This window comes from Parasteatoda tepidariorum, chromosome 7 (assembly GCF_043381705.1).
Source record: "Parasteatoda tepidariorum isolate YZ-2023 chromosome 7, CAS_Ptep_4.0, whole genome shotgun sequence".
Classification (NCBI taxonomy): domain Eukaryota; kingdom Metazoa; phylum Arthropoda; class Arachnida; order Araneae; family Theridiidae; genus Parasteatoda; species Parasteatoda tepidariorum.
The window spans coordinates 4,577,748-4,596,145 of record NC_092210.1 but is presented as its reverse complement, the minus strand read 5'-3'; the positions used below and the strand labels follow the sequence as shown (position 1 = coordinate 4,596,145).

General features: G+C 28.5%; 1 protein-coding gene across 3 annotated transcripts in view; it reads left to right on the top strand.

Annotated features, from left to right (window-relative positions):
• Positions 1-18,398, top strand: part of LOC107437851 (iroquois-class homeodomain protein IRX-6) — a 173,974-nt gene that overhangs the window by 44,530 nt on the left and 111,046 nt on the right. The window contains exon 1 of one of the 3 annotated variants that reach the window (XM_021146649.3): positions 16,799-17,415. The exons of the other annotated variants lie outside the window; for them this stretch is intronic. Within the exon in view, the coding sequence (XP_021002308.1) occupies positions 17,368-17,415 (48 nt within the window). The 5' untranslated portion in view covers positions 16,799-17,367. Of the gene's footprint in view, positions 1-16,798; positions 17,416-18,398 lie in introns of those variants that run through there. 3 annotated transcript variants of the gene reach the window in all.

The window sequence follows — 18,398 nt, the reverse complement described above, 5'->3', positions numbered from 1 at the left end:
TTTTTTTTTGTGGCCCGCGAACTAATTATATTTAGTAGTCATTATTTTGCTGACAATTTTCGCTGTAGTCATAATTTTGTTGACAATTTTAAATACTTTTAAGTTTTATATCTTAACAATTTGATATCTGTTGCACATTAATTGTTTAATACATAGGTGCACAATTAAATTTGTTGTAGCCCGAATTTTCCAATATGCAATTAAATATTTTTTAAAATCTACTGCTTATTTTAATTTATAATTCAATACTTTTGTTTTGTACAACTTGATAAAAATCTGACAGTAATATTTCATGTTCTTTCAAACATAAAAGAGTCCTATATAAAATTTTGATAAAGTTGCGCCCCGCCATTTAGTTGGTGTTTTTAATTGCGGCCCCCGGCCTCATGTTAGTTGGAAACCCCTGTTATATATCGTCTAATTTAACCCATTGATACACGAACATAAACAAGTTCAAACTGGTTTCAGTCGCGTCAAAAAAATAAAGCTGTATAGTCTGATAATTAAGATTTTAAACTAGTATCTTATAGTGCGTCTAATAATTAGGCCAGGGACTGTAAGCAATATTTGAATGGCCCCAGTTCTAAAATTGAAAGAGTCCCAAAACAAATTTATCGTTAAGTAATATGAAATATTTGGATCAATATTAACAGAAAATTAGAGGAGTAACTTAAAGTAAAATTATGAAATTGTGATACGTCTGAAAAATATCGAAAATGCCGCATTAAAAAATAGAGAAATAATTTTTCAAAGTTTCAAAAAATTAATTTGTCTAATTATTATTATTTATTTTTTCATCGGTATTTTTGTTTTGGAAATGCTTGTTGAAGAGTTCGTAAAAATGGCACTGAGGAAAACATTTAAGCAAGCATTACATATTTTATTTCCAACACATTTCTTTTTTCACTTTATGTTTTCGAATTGGTTTTTATTTCACTATCATGAGTTTTTTTAAAATTAGAATCTGAAAATTAAGAGTTATTTTGAAAATCTTTTAACTCTTCTGAGCTTTTTTTTTTTAATCATAATTATTAACCTATTATTTGCAGTTAATCAGCTACTAATAAAAATAATAGTAGGACTTTTGTATTTTAACCCTCATCTCATAGCGAATAAAATGCAAAACTACCAGCAAGCTTTTTGTTTTAAACTGGGCATTATGCATAAAAAAAATTACTATCTTGAATGAAGAAAATAAATAAAAAAGTAAATTAAAAATTGCGATCTCGCATATTAATAATAACCAAAAAAAAAAATTTCACTCGATTAAATCCTCAAAAAATCCAGCTTTTTAATTTTTCATTCAGTTATTGATTTAAAAAAATTAAGTTAATTAATATAACAGTATTTTTCTAATTACAGAGATTTCTTATCTCTTATTGCGTATTATCTTATTATTATTAATAATATTGTTATTATTACTCATACTCTCATTAAAATTCATCAAAAATGATGGGGATAAAATTTTTAAAATAGGAAAACGAAAAACAAAAGCAACATATATAGAGTTCATACAATCAAAATAAAAATCCGATTAAAACTGATTATTGATTAAATTGAAACTGATTAAAAAAAATTTCAAAATTTTTCAATTTCCCCTGATTGCTTAGCCAAGAATATTTTCTTTAAGATACAATGCATATTATACCATACCTAATATCTTCACAAACTTTAAAAGCTATGGTTATAGTTCAAAAAAATTAAAATTTAATATTTTTTTAAAAAAAAAAGCCTACGAATGATATTTGATAAAAAAATTCTTTGCATCAAAGTTTTTTTCCTGCCAATATTTAACCTTTTTCCAACCAAATTTCTAAAAATGTCAACAGTGTAAAAATTTCATTTTTAAAAACAATACAATATCCACTTAAAAATGACATATAATAATAAAACCCTCTAGTAAACAATAAGAAACAACTTTAAAAAAGAATCTGAATTAGTAAAACAAATGCTTATACTTTTTGCTTTTCAATAAATAAAATAGAATTCTAATTTCTGTACTGTTTTGTTATGCAATTTTTTGTAAATATTTTTATTTATTTATTTTGAAATTAGCTTTAAATTTCACTAACTTTTGAATCATATAAGTCAACGAAATTGTATCCTTTCCGCCTACATCATTAGTATTTTTGTGCTGATAAGCAAATATCTGAAAAATAAATGCAGGCTTTCAAAAATTTTATGAAAAGAAAACTATTCAAAAGGTCTATTCGATTCATCTATCTAATTTCTCAAAAAACGAAGCACGCTTGCATCATTTCGGTCTAATCTTATTCAAATGAAGCGGGTACCTTCTCTGCAGCTGAGATAAATGCTGCTTTTGATTTGTGGCGCCATCTAACGTTTACTCGATTAGTTTCAGTCATAATTCATAGATGGCGCACAGATACCGTTCATTGCAGAATCTTGAAGAATCATGATAGAAGAGCGTAAATAAGAAAACTGTATTCTTGTTCTGTAGCTAACAGTAATTTATTTTGAAACCAAGAAAAATTCCACGCTAGTCCTGTCACACAGTTAGTAATACTGAAATTATTTTTTGAAAATTCTTTGGCGTGTAGAAATATTTAATGATGGCGACATGGATTATGCGAAAAGAATAAAAATTTATTTTAATCGAAAAATGCAGGAAATAATTTAATTGAAAGATTATATTTATTGCATTTAACATTTAAAATTTGATTTTACAAGAATAGAGTTTCTTTCCATTATCATAATTAAATATTATTTATTAAGCTAAAAGAAAGAAACATTATTTTTGTAAAATAAGAAACGCTGATTTTTGTTTATATTGAGATGTGCGGAAAAAAAAATTACTTTAAAAAATTGTACCTAATTTTGTCTAATGGATCATTATAATTAATAAAATTTCTGTCTAATTGAACTCTAATCCGTAATTTTGCACTTTATTCCAATACAGAATCTATAATAATACAGAAATCTATTATTATTAATTTTATACCTAGTTTAAGAAGTTAATCGTTTTATGCACAATCCCGTATTGCACGAAAAGATATTTATTTTTATACACTGAGCAATCCAGTATTATGCTCAAAAAAAGAAGAAAAAAATCTATTATTTTATACATTATACCGAATAACATAAGAAAGGAACGCACCATTTTAAAAAAATAATTTTTTAATTAAGTTTAATTTAAATAAAATTATTATATTGCCAAGCATATCAGAAAAATACCAACAACAAAAAATTAATATCGCACATAGATAAAATTAACCAAATCTATCAACAATAATTAACTTTTATGGATTGCTTTAGATGTTTTATGTTAATTCACATAATTATTTCACAGAGTGCACATTTATTCATTTATTTATTTTTGTATTATTGATTACTAGGAGGCTTCGCCCCCTGCTCGCTGGCGCTCACCAACCCCCGGAACTGCTTTCACAGTTCACAAATTAAGGTAGTATTGTTAAGTTGAAACACAATATTTTTAGTTTTGATGTCAACAATACAATTCAATTTTTCACAAAAACGATTGTTTCCATTGTTAAGTTCAATGTCAACAATTCAAATTTTTCTGAGGCAACTCTTNGCATTTAACATTTAAAATTTGATTTTACAAGAATAGAGTTTCTTTCCATTATCATAATTAAATATTATTTATTAAGCTAAAAGAAAGAAACATTATTTTTGTAAAATAAGAAACGCTGATTTTTGTTTATATTGAGATGTGCGGAAAAAAAAATTACTTTAAAAAATTGTACCAAATTTTGTCTAATGGATCATTATAATTAATAAAATTTCTGTCTAATTGAACTCTAATCTGTAATTTTGCACTTCATTCCAATACAGGATCTATAATAATACAGAAATCTATTATTATTAATTTTATACCTAGTTTAAGAAGTTTATCGTTTTATGCACAATCCCGTATTACGCAAAAAAGATATTTATTTTCATACACTGAGAAATTCAGTATTATGCACACAAAAAAGAAGGAAAAAATCTATCATTTTATATATTACACTGAATAACATAAGAAAGGAACGCAGTATTTTAAAAAAAATAGTTTTTTAATTAAGTTTAATTTAAATAAAATTATTATAATGCCAAGCATATCAGAAAAATACCAACAACAAAAAATTAATATCGTACATACATAAAATTAACCAAATCTATCAACGATAATTAACTTTTATGGCTTGCTTTAGATGTTTTATGTTAATTCACATAATTATTTCACAGAGTGCACATTTCTTCATTTATTTATTTTTGTATTATTGATTATAGTTAAAATGAAAGGTATAAAAACATAAAAAATTAGATATTGTCAAAATAAATTTAGTAAATCACTTTAAACTCGATCTTTTTTAAACTATTTTAGGGATGACTTTTCCTTTTAAACCTAAAATATAGTTTTGTAGCTTTTCGGAGAAACGATTTCCATTTTTCTTTAGTTCAAAATTTTTGTCTCTGCGAGCAGAATAATATTTTTCCCGCAAGCTAAATCTTTAAAATTTTCTTTATTATTTTATGTTCAAAAAATTAATAAAAAATGCGTTTTTTAAGTAAAATTTCAAGTAAAAACGTTTTCAAGTCACCTCAAGTCAATAAACGTCGAGCACATTTTTTCCAATGACGTAGAATGTTTATCATTATGAAAATGATGCGCTCTGACTTTTCTTTTCTTTTTTTTCTTGTGTCAGGTTGACAAAATATTTTTTTTCTATTTAAGTCTGCATAAAAAAGGCAGCTTTGAAAATGTTCATTGCATTTCATTATTTTTTCATAACAGATCAAAAAGTCAGCAAGCGATAAATTTTGCTTATACCATTTAGGAAACAACAGGTATTTGTGTTGTCGTTAGCTTCTGAAGCACTCTAGCTAGTTGGAAAGTAGTCGACATTACGATAGATGATAAATTTCTTTCCGATAAAATATTCAGCTTATAGAGTTCAGAAAACAATTAAATTTTCTACTGTCTTCCAGCACAGAGCTCCCAGTCGAGATTGGAGTTCCCTAGCTAGTCAGAAAGTGGTCGAAATTTTGATTGCAAGATTCCTCCAACTTAGATACAAAAATTAGTTACTAAAATCGAAGCATCAATAACTCTAAAGATATTAAATGCGTTATGGATTTTGATTCGAAGCTCTTAGTCTATCTTTATAATCATCTCTAGATCGATAGTCCAAAGTCGGCCAAAGATTTCTTCTTGAGAACTCTGCTGGCATTTCTTCGAGAAGTGCTTTGCTAGAGCAAAAATTTGGAGAATTCGAAATCAATTAACAAGGTATCTAGATAAATAAATATATATATATATTTTAAATTATGGGTAACAAGTCGATTTCTGTTAGATCATGAAAAATTATACATTTGAATGAATAAACTTTATATTGCATTGAAATATTTATAAATTTGTTGATAAAAAAAATATCAACCAGCCATATGATAAATAGAAGTCTGATTTTAAACTCAATAGCTATTTATTAATTTTATTTTGCAAATAGACAATACGAGTATTTCTATTATTTATTGATAATAATAATTTATTTTTCGTACTTCAGTAACACTTGTATCTTGAAAAACGCATGCATATTAAAACAGTTTTAATTAAAAAAAAAAAAAAAAAAAAAAAAAAAAAAAAAAAAAAAAAAAAANGCATGCATATTAAAACAGTTTTAATTTAAAAAAAAAAAAAAAAAAAAAACCATTTTTGTTATTTTTTTAATTTTACGAGTAACTCCATATATTTTCTTTCTTGAAGAAATTATATATTTTTCATTTCAATAATCCAACTCGCAGAACATGAAGTGAGTCATTTCGTATAAATGATTTCTAAAAAGTGAATCATTATATGTTTGGTATCTAAAAAGTGAGTCCGATATGTCTTTAATTTCCAAAAAATGAGTCGCCATAGTTTCTAATTTCTTAAAAGTGAGACATTATCTAATTTATCTGTAAAATATAAACAGTTATAAATTTTAAATTCCTTTTTAAGTTAAGATAAATTTTATTATATTTGCTTTTCAGAGAATACAGACCAACGCTCATCAACAAGCATTGCAGAAATCATTCGTTTTAAAATTCCATTTATTTCTTTTCTTTCATTATTTACTTATTTATTTTTTCTCTTAAATAAAAATGCTTAATACAAAACAAAATCATGCCTTTTGTGCCAAAATAAATAAATATTAAATGATCCAACGAAACTTTTGGATAGCAAGTATTTTTAAATTTTAACTGATAAAAATAAATAAAGTAGTAATTTAAATTATACTAAATACATTGAAATATAGAAAAAAAATGTGCAATAATTTCAAAGCAATTGAGTTGGATCAAATTAATTTATTTACCAATTTTATATGCTTGACGATTGAAATCCATTTATTATTCGATTAGTATTCGACTGTTTATCACTTTCACTTTTTGCGTCGAAGACATAACTTTGCACTACGTATACAAAAATTAATTAACTCCAACAGCAGTTAAAGAAANACAATTTCGATATGTGTTTAATTTCCAAAAAGTGAGTCGCCATAGTTTCTAATTTCTTAAAAGTGAGACATTATCTAATTTATCTATAAAATATAAACAGTTATAAATTTTAAATTCCATTTTAAGTTAAGATAAATTTTATTATATTTACTTTACAAAGAATACAAACCAACGCTCATCAAGAAGCATTGCAAAAATCATCAGTTTTAATATTTCATTTATTTCTTTTCTTTTATTATTTACTTATGTATTTTTTTCTCTTAAATAAAAATGCTTATTACAAAACAAAATCATGCCTTTTGTGCCAAAATAAATAAATATTAAATGATCCAACGAAAATTTTGGATAGCAAGTTTTTATAAATTTTAACTGATAAAAATAAATAAAGTAATAATTAAAATTATTCTAAATACATTGAAATATAGAAAAAAATGTGCAATAATTTCAAAGTAATTAAGTTGGATCAAATTAATTTATTTACCAATTTTATACGCTTGACGATTGAAATTCATTCATTATTCGATTAGTATTCGACTGTTTATCACTTTCACTTTTGCGTCGAAGACATAACTTTGCACTACGTATACAAAAATTAATTAACTCCAACAGCAGTTAAAGAAATTCATCGCATATTTACTTATAATTCATTTGCAATATATTTTAATTTTCTTTTGAACTTCTTGTTTCTATAATTAATTTAAATTACTTTTCGTATTAATATCAGGAAGGAAAAAAATACAATCGATGACTGACAACTGAACAATCTTATTGACTGAAATAATCAGATTTACTTTACTTACAATAATATGTATATTTTTCTAATATGGTACCATAAAGTCAAGTATTTCTCTATCTAATGGCAACACTATAGTTATTATCAATTTTGTTCGGGTATCTTAAGTAATTGAAGTAGAATAATTAGTTATATATTAAGTATTTTAGAATAAGTAATAGGGAGATTTTCGCTTTCTTCTCCGCATTCGTTTACATTAGCCGTACGCTCTCGTATGTAAGATTGAAGCACCTTGATTATCTTAAAAGTTTATGTGTTGTACAAGATCATTTTTAAAGCTGGTCACCAAAGGTGGCTTATTTCACATATTAGCACTTTTTTTTTTCCTTTTTGATGCTATGTTTAATTTGAAACAGTCTACTAGATTTAACAATTTACTTTCACTATTTTTAAAATTGGTTATAGGATCACCCTTTTATACCTCATTTTACTTCAATAATTCTTCGTAAATCATATTCTATTTCAATTCGCACTCTACTAAAATTAAGTTCTATTCAACTAATAGTTTAAATTTCACCCAACACGAGGCATACTGATATTCCAATTCGCACTCAACTGAATTAAATTTATTTCAACTAATATCACCCATCACGAGACAGCGTCTACACACTGATATTTCAATTCGCTCTCTACTAAATTAAGTTCTCTTCAAAGAATTTCACCCATCATGAGGAGCATACAAACTAATATTTCAATTCGCACTCTACAAAATTAAGTTCTTTTCAACTAATAGTTTAAATTACAACCATCACGAGACAACGTCTACATACTGATATTTCTATTCGCTCTCTACTAAATTAAGTTCTCTTCAACTAATTTCACCCATCACGAAATAGCATACAAACTGATATTTCAATTCGCGTCTACATACTGATATTTCAATTCTCACTCTACTAAATTAAGTTCTATTCAACTAATAGTTTAAATTTCACCCAACACGAGGCATACTGATATTCCAATTCGCACTCTACTGAATTAAATTTATTTCAACTAATATCACCCATCACGAGACAGCGTCTACACACTGATATTTCAATTCGCTCTTTACTAAATTAAGTTATCTTCAACTAATTTCACCCATCACGAAATAGCATACAAACTGATATTTCAATTCGCGTCTACATACTGATATTTCAATTCGCCCTCTACTAAAATTAAGTTCTATTCAACTAATAGTTTAAATTTCACCCAACACGAGGCATACTGATATTCCAATTCGCACTCTACTGAATTAAATTTATTTCAACTAATATCACCCATCACGAGACAGTGTCTACACACTGATATTTCAATTCGCTCTCTACTAAATTAAGTTCTCTTCAAAGAATTTCACCCATCATGAGGAGCATACAAACTAATATTTCAATTCGCACTCTACTAAATTAAGTTCTTTTCAACTAATAGTTTAACTTACAGCCATCACGAGACAACGTCTACATACTGATATTTCAATTCGCTCTCTACTAAATTAAGTTCTCTTCAACTAATTTCACCCATCACGAAATAGCATACAAACTGATATTTCAATTCGCGTCTACATACTGATATTTCAATTCTCACTCTACTAAATTAAGTTCTATTCAACTAATAGTTTAAATTTCACCCATCACAAGACCGCGTCTACGTACTGATATTCCAATTCGCACTCTACTAAATTAAATTCTTTTCCCACAGTTCTACGCAATGATATTGTAAACAAGGTAGAATTACAATACGAAGAAAACCTACAGTCTCTAAAAAATAAAAAGTATTTGGGAACTACCTGGTAGGTGGTTATGTAATGTGAACGGCCTTTAGCCCCATATTAAGGTGCAACAATCTTAAACGATATTATGATTCAACCAAATTTCTATAGTATACTTGAAAGGATTTTACTGTTTAATAAATAGATAAATAAAACTTCTTAAAGGGAGTGGAATGTGACTACAGAAAAAAAGAAAATTTTATTTTTGCCATTTTTTTCTATATCTAAACTCTTTTGTGAATGAGTTGTTTGATCTTAAAATGGGTGCTCCGTTGTATCTCAGGTCGTTTCACTTCTGTTTGATTTTATGACAGCACAAAAATCATCTTGGCGAAAAACTTCCGTCAGAAAACATATTTATTGATTTCTATTCATCGAAAGAAAAAACTTCTTCAAAATCACGCCAACTCATACCATCTTATAGAAGGTCAGGTTTGGACTTGTGTCAATGCAGAACCAACACCTATCATAGAATGACTCTTTTTTTTTTAATATCACCGGTGATGCGTTCGTTTTTTTGTGACTCTTGGCTGCCTTTATTGTTATGGCTCTTATGAGTTATGTTGCCAAGGCAAACCGTGTACCAATTTGACGGCGTTGACTCAAATTTGTTGTGTTCCACAAAATTTCTTAACAAAAAATATTGGCGGAAGTGACAAGTGGCTTTGGAGCATTTCGTGTTTCTCTAGTGAAAGAAGCCAGTCGCAGTGACCTGATATGCCCAACATCTTGATTTTTATGGCTTGGAGTTGGGAAAAAACCGTGTTGTATTTCTAACGGCTATGAATCAAAAGACATTTTTTTCCCCATAAATGAAAAATGTTTGATATTTTTATCCCAGAATAACTGCAGTTTATTTTTATGCCCTTCAAAGCATTATAAATTTCGATGATTTAAACAAATAATCTAAATTTAAATCATGTTACATTTTGGTTGGATGATGAAATATAGAAATAAAGAAATAACTCAGATTCTGTAAATTTCGTCCATTTTAAGTTTACTGTTTTTTTGGAATTAACAGTCAACTAAAGATTGAAACTTCAATGTCATATCGCCAACTTTGTAAATATCAGAAATTTTTTTTCTTCAGAAAAACTGTTTCCAAAATTCTTGCATTTAAAATTTTCACTTTTCTGTCAATATATAGTTTGACGTATACAAATTTTTCATTTTATTCAGTCAATGATTAGTTTGACATATTGATTTTCACTCTTGTTCTGTCAATGACTGGTTTGACATACTGATTTTCACTCTTGTTCTATCAATGACTGGTTTGACATACTGATTTTCACTCTTGTTCTCTCAATGACTAGTTTGACATACAAATTTTCATTCTTTTTCTGTTCATGCTTGGTTTGACAAACTGGTAATTTATTAAGTCCAAACTGATAGTTTGGGGAATTTTAAGAACAAAATGATTAAAAAAAAGTACGCTTCAATTTTAACAAGCAATTATTTTAAGCAAAGGAGTTACGTTTTTGTGTCTTATGTGCCTAATAATATTTTTACAAAAACTAAATAAATATCTTAAAATAATCAAACTTTTCGCTTCTAAAAAAATAATATTTTTCAATGGCTTTAGAATTCAAAATTGTAGTTGTAGTTTGTTGAAGACAAAAATCACATTCGAATTTCCACAAATGTTAAAAGAGTGTTTCTAGAGAGAATTAAACTATTTCTTTGATTTTTTATGAGCAATTAACGATATAAACATAAAATGCCTCAAAACAATTTTTATTTGCAGATTCGAGGCTTGTACAATTAGCAGAAGCTACTTAATTTATTTTACGTATTATTGTAGGAAAAAATAAATTTCATATCCCACTAAACCGTTGTTTCTAAATTACTATAATATGTTTTTATGAATATTATCAAAATAATTCTTAAAACTAAAAATCATTAAATAATAACTAGAAGACTTGCAATAAAATATACATAAATGATATAAGTATGCATGATAACAAATCCCTAAAGTTACATTTTATAATTTTTAGGATAATAATCCATCTTGAAAATACGATTTTCCTGGAAAATTCATTAAAATGTTTTAAAAATATCAAAAATAAAAATAATTATAATTTCAGTTATCACTTTAAGATATATGAAGTTTGAAGGTAAAAAGTGGCCCGCACAAGGGCCTCACTTTAACGACATTTAGTAGACACAAAACAAAATTGTGTTACTAATTTAGTCACACAAAGAACAAAAATATTATGTACGCTATTACAATTTGTTGTCCTTTAACATATTTAATTAGAGCCAGATCTGATCTTCAAACTGTAAAGTGTAAAAGCCTCATAAAGAGAGAGAGAGAGGGAAAGAAATCTTATTTCTATTCGAAACGTTCGAACTTCAAAAGATGTTTCTTTTAGAACAAAAATAAGAGATGAAGCTACTACTACTACCATGGGCCATTCCATACGATACACGGGCAATTTATTCGGACTACAAGAGCGAAACACCAACCAGACAAGCCGGAGAAATATCTGCGCCCCAGCAAAATACGAAATCGAGAGGATTTTTTTTTTCTTTTTTAAAAAGAGAATGTTTTGGGAGGGAGGGATATACCCATAAAAAGGAGAAGAGCACTTCAAAGAAAAAAAGGAAGAAAAAAAAAGAGGAAAGACACCAACATGGGGGCATCGCAGCCTCATTTAACTGCCCATTCCCATGTAAGACCCCTCGAGTAAGGGGGGGTCCTAAATCCACGCTATGTCTTGGCCTCCCATGGGTTCGATTCTGCCCAAATTGTTATGCCAATTTGTTGTGTGAGTGATGGCCAGTACCAGTAGAATATTCTAGAACTTGCGGCCAACCGTGTTGAGCTGCTCTTTTTCTTCCTTCGAATGCGGGGGAGGAAGATGAAATTTATGGTCGACGATTCAGAAGCGTCGGGCCATTTCAGTTGTCATGGCAACCGCTTGGCCATTCTGATGTCAGGACATTCCGTTGGTGTTGCCAAAAAAAAAGCATTACTATTTCTGGATGTGATGTTGGTTTTTATTCGAATTTCGTTCTAGAGGGGTCATGCTAACTCATTGTACCACCGATGAATTAAGGGGATGTCTGGGGGAAAGTAAAATAAGACGAACGGGAGTCTTTATGCGCCCCGAGTGTCCCACTACGATGGGTCGTTTAGGAGACTTGAAATACCTAGACAGCTGCGATATTTTGGTTTAACCAAAAGAAAAAGAAATCACTCGTGTCAGGAGAACGAGTTACACGTAAATTGAATGCTCGTTATAGAACACTATTTTTTTCTTCTTCTTCAAACTGTTCTAAATCTAAACTTTATCTCGTATTTTTATTTTATTTTTTGTTCGATATTTTTTCTGCTCTATTTTTTCTCCTTTATACAGTGTGCACATGTATATATTTCATGTTTAATTTGTCTTATCCTTTTTTTTTTCAATGAATTTTTTAAAAAATGTAATTTTTTCTTACCAATATTTTTATTTTTTTGTTACACGAACCTTTTTAATTTTTATCGTTTTCTTATCTTTTTTGTGTGTGTGTGTGAATGATTTGTCTTGTTTTCTTTGTTATGCTGTTTGTTGTTGTTGTCGTAGGCCAGATGAGCACTGGGGATGCGATTGTTCTTGTTCTCCAGTGGCCTCATTTTCGGTTCAAATATTCAACTTCTGCCATACGTCATCCTTTATAGGGTGGATCCATTCATACATCCATTCATTCATCCACAGATCGTAATTTTGATCTGAACCAGTGAGCGATCAATCTCCAATACAGTACCCTTAGAGGTATAATTTGTTACTGGAAAATAGAGAACTTTGTGACCCGACAGACTTAGCGTGTCCTAGTCACCCTTTATTACATCTTCAGCCTTTATATATACATATGTATAGTACGCAATTTGAATTTTGTACAGTTACAGTAAAAATATTTAAACAATGATGAACCTTTTTACTATTAAATCAGCTTTCGAACTAAAAACACAGGTGATTCAGCACTCCACAATATTGATATTGTTAGTGAATTTTTAACTGGAAAGGAAGCTATTTCTTTATTAAAAATTTTGCCACCATCAAAAAATAGATGAATGTTATGTTATATTTTTTGCATGCATTTTTGAACTATTTTTATGTTTGAATATTCAGAATTATCCTTAGTTAAACTCCTTAAACTCTTAATCAAATGTTTAAATCATAAATTTCCAAACCATTTTAAACTAAAAACTAGAAGAATTCCTGTCTAAAGCTCGAATAAGTTGTCAGTTTACTATCCATAGTTAATTAAACATAATTTGTAATGATTAATATTCTGAATTAAAAAAAATAATAACTAACGCAACGACAATGTGCAAAATCATCTGATTAGAGATCATTTAATTTTGTTAATTAGACGCTAGATTTTGGTTAGAAGTTATTTTAAACCCTTAACTGGTCATTTGCGTAATAAATATAAAAGATAATTAATTAAAAAAAATAATTATAATTATATCCCTTTTAGCGACGCTTCTCAAACGCAATAACAAACTAAGCTCATCGAGCACCATAAAAACGCAATAACGCAGCTCATCAGGCCATCCATTTCCCACAAATGAATTATCATGAATGCCACTGTGTTTGACACCAATAAAACTTTATGAATACCACTATATATGCCACTAATGAAACTACAAACTCTATGAATACCACTATAATTATGCCGATAATGAAACTCTATAGATGCTATTTTATGTGTGCTACGAATGAAACGTAATGAATGCTATTTGTATGCCACCAATGAAACTCTATGAATACCACTTTATATGTGCGTCCACTGAAACTATGAATGTTACTATATATGCCACCAATGAAACTATAAACTCTATGAATGCCACTATAATTATGCCACCAATAAAACTCTATGAATGCCACTATATATGTGCTTCCAATGAAATTATGAATGTCACTATATGTGCCACTAATGAAACTGTAAACTCTGTGAATGCCACTATAATTATGCCAATAATGAAACTCTATAAATTCTAATTTACGCGTGTTGCGAATGAAACTCTATGAATGCTATTTATATGCCACCAATGAAACTCTATGAATACCACTATATATGCCACTGATGAAACTATAAACTCTATGAATACCACTATAATTATGCCACTGATGAAACTCTCTAAATGCTAATTTACGTGCACTACGAATGAAACGTTATGAATGCTATTTATATGCCACCAATGAAACTCTATGAATACCACTATAATAATGCCACTAATGAAATCCTATAAATGCTAATTTATGTATGCTACAAATGAAACTAAAAGCTTTATGAATACCACTATAATTATGCCACTAATGAAACTCTATAAATGCTGATTTATATGTGCTACAAATGAAACTCTGTGATTGCTATTTATTTGCCACTAATGAAACTATGAATGCTACTATATAATTTATACGTCATCAATGAAACTCAATTAATGTCTTTATATATATGCCACCAATGAAACTCTATGAATGCCGTTATATGTATATGCTTTCAATGAAACTATGAATGTCACTATATTTGCCATGAATGAAACTCTATGAAACTAATAAATTAGTTCAATGAAACAATTTTAAAACTTTTACTATCTTTTCTTCAATATATAAGACTAAATATAGGAAAAAACTTAAAAATTTTTTGGTTGAACTAAAAAAATATTTCCTTCAAAATAAATTTAAATTCCTTTATTCGCTCATAAGTTCAACCGAATGTTGAAAAATTTTTTCTACATTCACAGAAGCAATTATGATTTTTAATAAAATGGACCATGTGAAATGAAATCAAATGAATAAAAATCCTTATATTTGCTGCAGTATACTCAAAATAAATAAATAAATAAAATAAAATTCTTTCTATATTTGACTGAAGTAATTTTTAGTCCTTATGGTATTCATTGAGTTTAAACGACCTTGGAAATGTCTAGATAAAATTATCCTTTATCAAATTAGTTCCCTTAATCTAAACAAATTTAAAATCCTCATTCAGGGAGTCAACAACCGAGAAAAGATTTAAAAATAATGGCAGAAAAAATATTAAAAGAAAAAAATTGTTTCGTATTATTCCTATCTACCAAAATGCTTTTATAAATTAAATGAAACATATCTAAGTCTTAAAACTAAGCAACTTAATTACTAAATTTAAAGTAAAATCGAAATCTTTATTTTTGTAAATTTAAAAATCTTATCGAATTTGTTCCTATGTATCTCCGTTCAATCCTAACCGATTAAGAAATCTTACCAGATTCAAATCTGTTCCTTTATAGCTCCGTTCAATCAAAATGAATTTTAAAATGAGCCCCATAATTATTTCTATATACTTCCGTTCAATCACAACCAATCTAAAAATCTTACTCATTTTGTTCAATCACAACTCATTTAAAATTCTTATCACATTTGTTATTATAAATCTCTCGACCCAACCGAAATTTCAACCAACATATACCTTTGATCTATAAAAGCGAATTATTCAAAATACCCTAGCATATTTGTTCCCTTATAGCTCCGTTCAATTAAAACGAGTTAAAAAAAACTTATCATATTTGTTTTCTTAATTCTCCGTTCAATTAAGTCGAATTTAAAAAAAAAAAAAACACTTATCATATTTGTCCCCTTATAGCACCGTTCAATTAAAGTGAACTAAAAAAAACATATCATATTTGTTCCCTTCAGTTCAATTGAAGCGAGTTAAAAAATAAAAAAAACTTATCATATTTGTTCTCTTAATTCTCGGTTCAATTAAAACGAATTAAAAAAAAAACCTTATCATATTTGTTACCTTATAGCTCCGTTCAGTTAAAACGAACTAAAAAAAACATATCATATTTGTTCCCTTATAGCCCCGTTCAATTAAAGTGAACTAAAAAAAACATATCATATTTGTTCTCTTAATTATCGGTTCAATTAAAACGAATAAAAAAGAAACCTTATCATATTTGTTCCCTTATAGCTCCGTTCAATTAAAGCGAGCTACAAAAAAAAAACACACACATCATATTTGTTCTCCTACAGCTCCGTTCAATTAAATCGAATTTTAAAAAAACCATATCTTTTTGTTCCCTCAATTAAAAAATTTATATATATNTAGATATATATATATATATATATATATATACAAATTTGTTTTCATTTAGTTTTACTCAATCACAACAAATTTAAAATCGTTATCATATTAGTTCTTATATAGCTCGGTTCAACCACAATTTTAAAAACCTTATCATAATTGGTCCTATATAGCTCCAATCAATTAAACATATTCACAACAGCACATATAAACATATTCAAAAAAAAAAACAAACTAAACTTAGAACGCCAACCATGCAAATTTACTGCAAACTTAAGAAGATGTTAAATGGAACCTCGTTTTTGCTCGAATTGAACTATAGTATCGGATCATCTGGACATTTTTACAATAGTGTGAACCCTATCAGAAAAACTGAGCAATATTCTCCTAGAAAACACCCTTTTATAAATGGTATTAAAGGTGATTGCACTTCCCTATTAGTTCCCCCTCCCCCCCAACATAGTAGCTGACTTACCCTCATGTCCAATGAGGGGGGGGGGCGAAAAGGAACAAGGATTAAACCATCCCGTATCATCAGGGTGCACTGTTTCGACACCACCACAAACTCTGCCCTAAACATTTATACTCATTTGTTCTTGCAATTGACGAGGCACACACCAGAACTTCTGTAAGCATCCGTAAGAGAGACTTCCCCATTGGCTCTAATATCTGTCACTCACCGGCTAATCTAACCAATAAAAGGAAAGTTTGAGAGATGGAAGGTTGCCGTTCGTCGATTCAGAAGAGGCAATCATAGAGTTGAGGGCGTGGTCTATGACTACCGCCGACTGTGAGCGACTCGATCAGCCGGCAGTCGAATGGAGTGAATTTACGGATCGCACACAATCTATTCCCGTCTATCGAGTTTTTCGCCGACCACGTTGGAAGAAGAAAAAATAAATGAAAAATTATTGTTTCTGACGCTGCTGATTTTTATAATCGACATTTGTGCTGATCTTTTTTTACTACTCACAAATCGGGTCTTATAGTTTGGAATTCAAATAGCTTCCGATTCGTTTATTTCGACGCAAAAAAAAGTGGAAAAAATTCTAAAAACGAAAACAATATTTTCTGATTGTGATATTCGATTGTTATCCTTATTGCAGACCCAGAAAAAATATTCATATTGATGAATCAATATTGCGTTCGTAATTGCATGGCTTAATGAAACGAATTGACTTCAGAAACCTAGTGTGGTAAAAATAAATAAATTTTTAAAAAAAGAGAGACACATTGTATGGACTTCTAATGGATTTCCTGGAGAACCGGACGACCGGACATCCATACGTATGACTGTCCATCTGTCTTGAAAATGTCATGTCCCCAATTTGGTTATAACGGATCAACTGCAACCACCCAGGTAAGCATTTGAAATATATTTGAATTTAATGTTTCTTTGTAAAATTAATCTCGAAAGAAAAATAGTTCCTTTCTTCATTATATATTCCATTTTTTTTTCTATCCATCTTTTTTTTCGAGCTTATATTTTCTGGGGCTACATATATGAAAATCTACTTTACTGCACATTTTAATTTTTATCTCCTAACATCATTTAACAGGTTTTCGAATACTTGAAGCTTACTAGTTCCCATTTTTTCTCGTGTATTAACTAAAAAAATTGGTTTTTGGGGTGATCAGTTTTCAAGTAGCTTTTAATCCCCCTGTAAATATTCGTGTAGTAATTGATCATGTAGTAATAATTCGTGCTGCAATTACTATAGAATTTTACTTTATTTTATTGATTATATGGTAATAATTCGAGTAGCTACTTATTTTATTTAGCATGATGTTAGTTTCGGAATTAATTGACATATTTATTGAAATATTTGCTATTATGGTAATCTTAATTCCTGCAGCCTTTAGTTTGAGTAGCCATTTACTATGCAGTTGTATTTCCAAAGATCATTTATTATACAGTCATAGCTTTTACAGTTTTTGATTACATAGTAATAGTTATGATTGGTTACATAGTAATTGCTTTTGACTACGTAGTAAGTAGCCATCTATTTTGCGAAGTAAAATACTAGTTCCAGTTTTCTTTGGCATATTTATTGCATTTACTTTGCTTTGCCTATTTAATATAGCCATCAATTTTGTTTAGTATGATACTAGTTCCTGTTTTCCTTAGCATATTTATTAAAATATTCATTGCAAAGTAATAGGTAAAATAGTTATAAATTCTGTATAGCATGGTACTAATGTACTAATTTCAGTTTCTTTTTACCATATTTACAGAAATATTCATTAAATAGTTATAGTTCAAGGAGCCATAAATTTTGTATTGGCATATTTATTGAAATATTGATTATATAGTTATAGTGAAAATGGCCATCAACTTTGTAT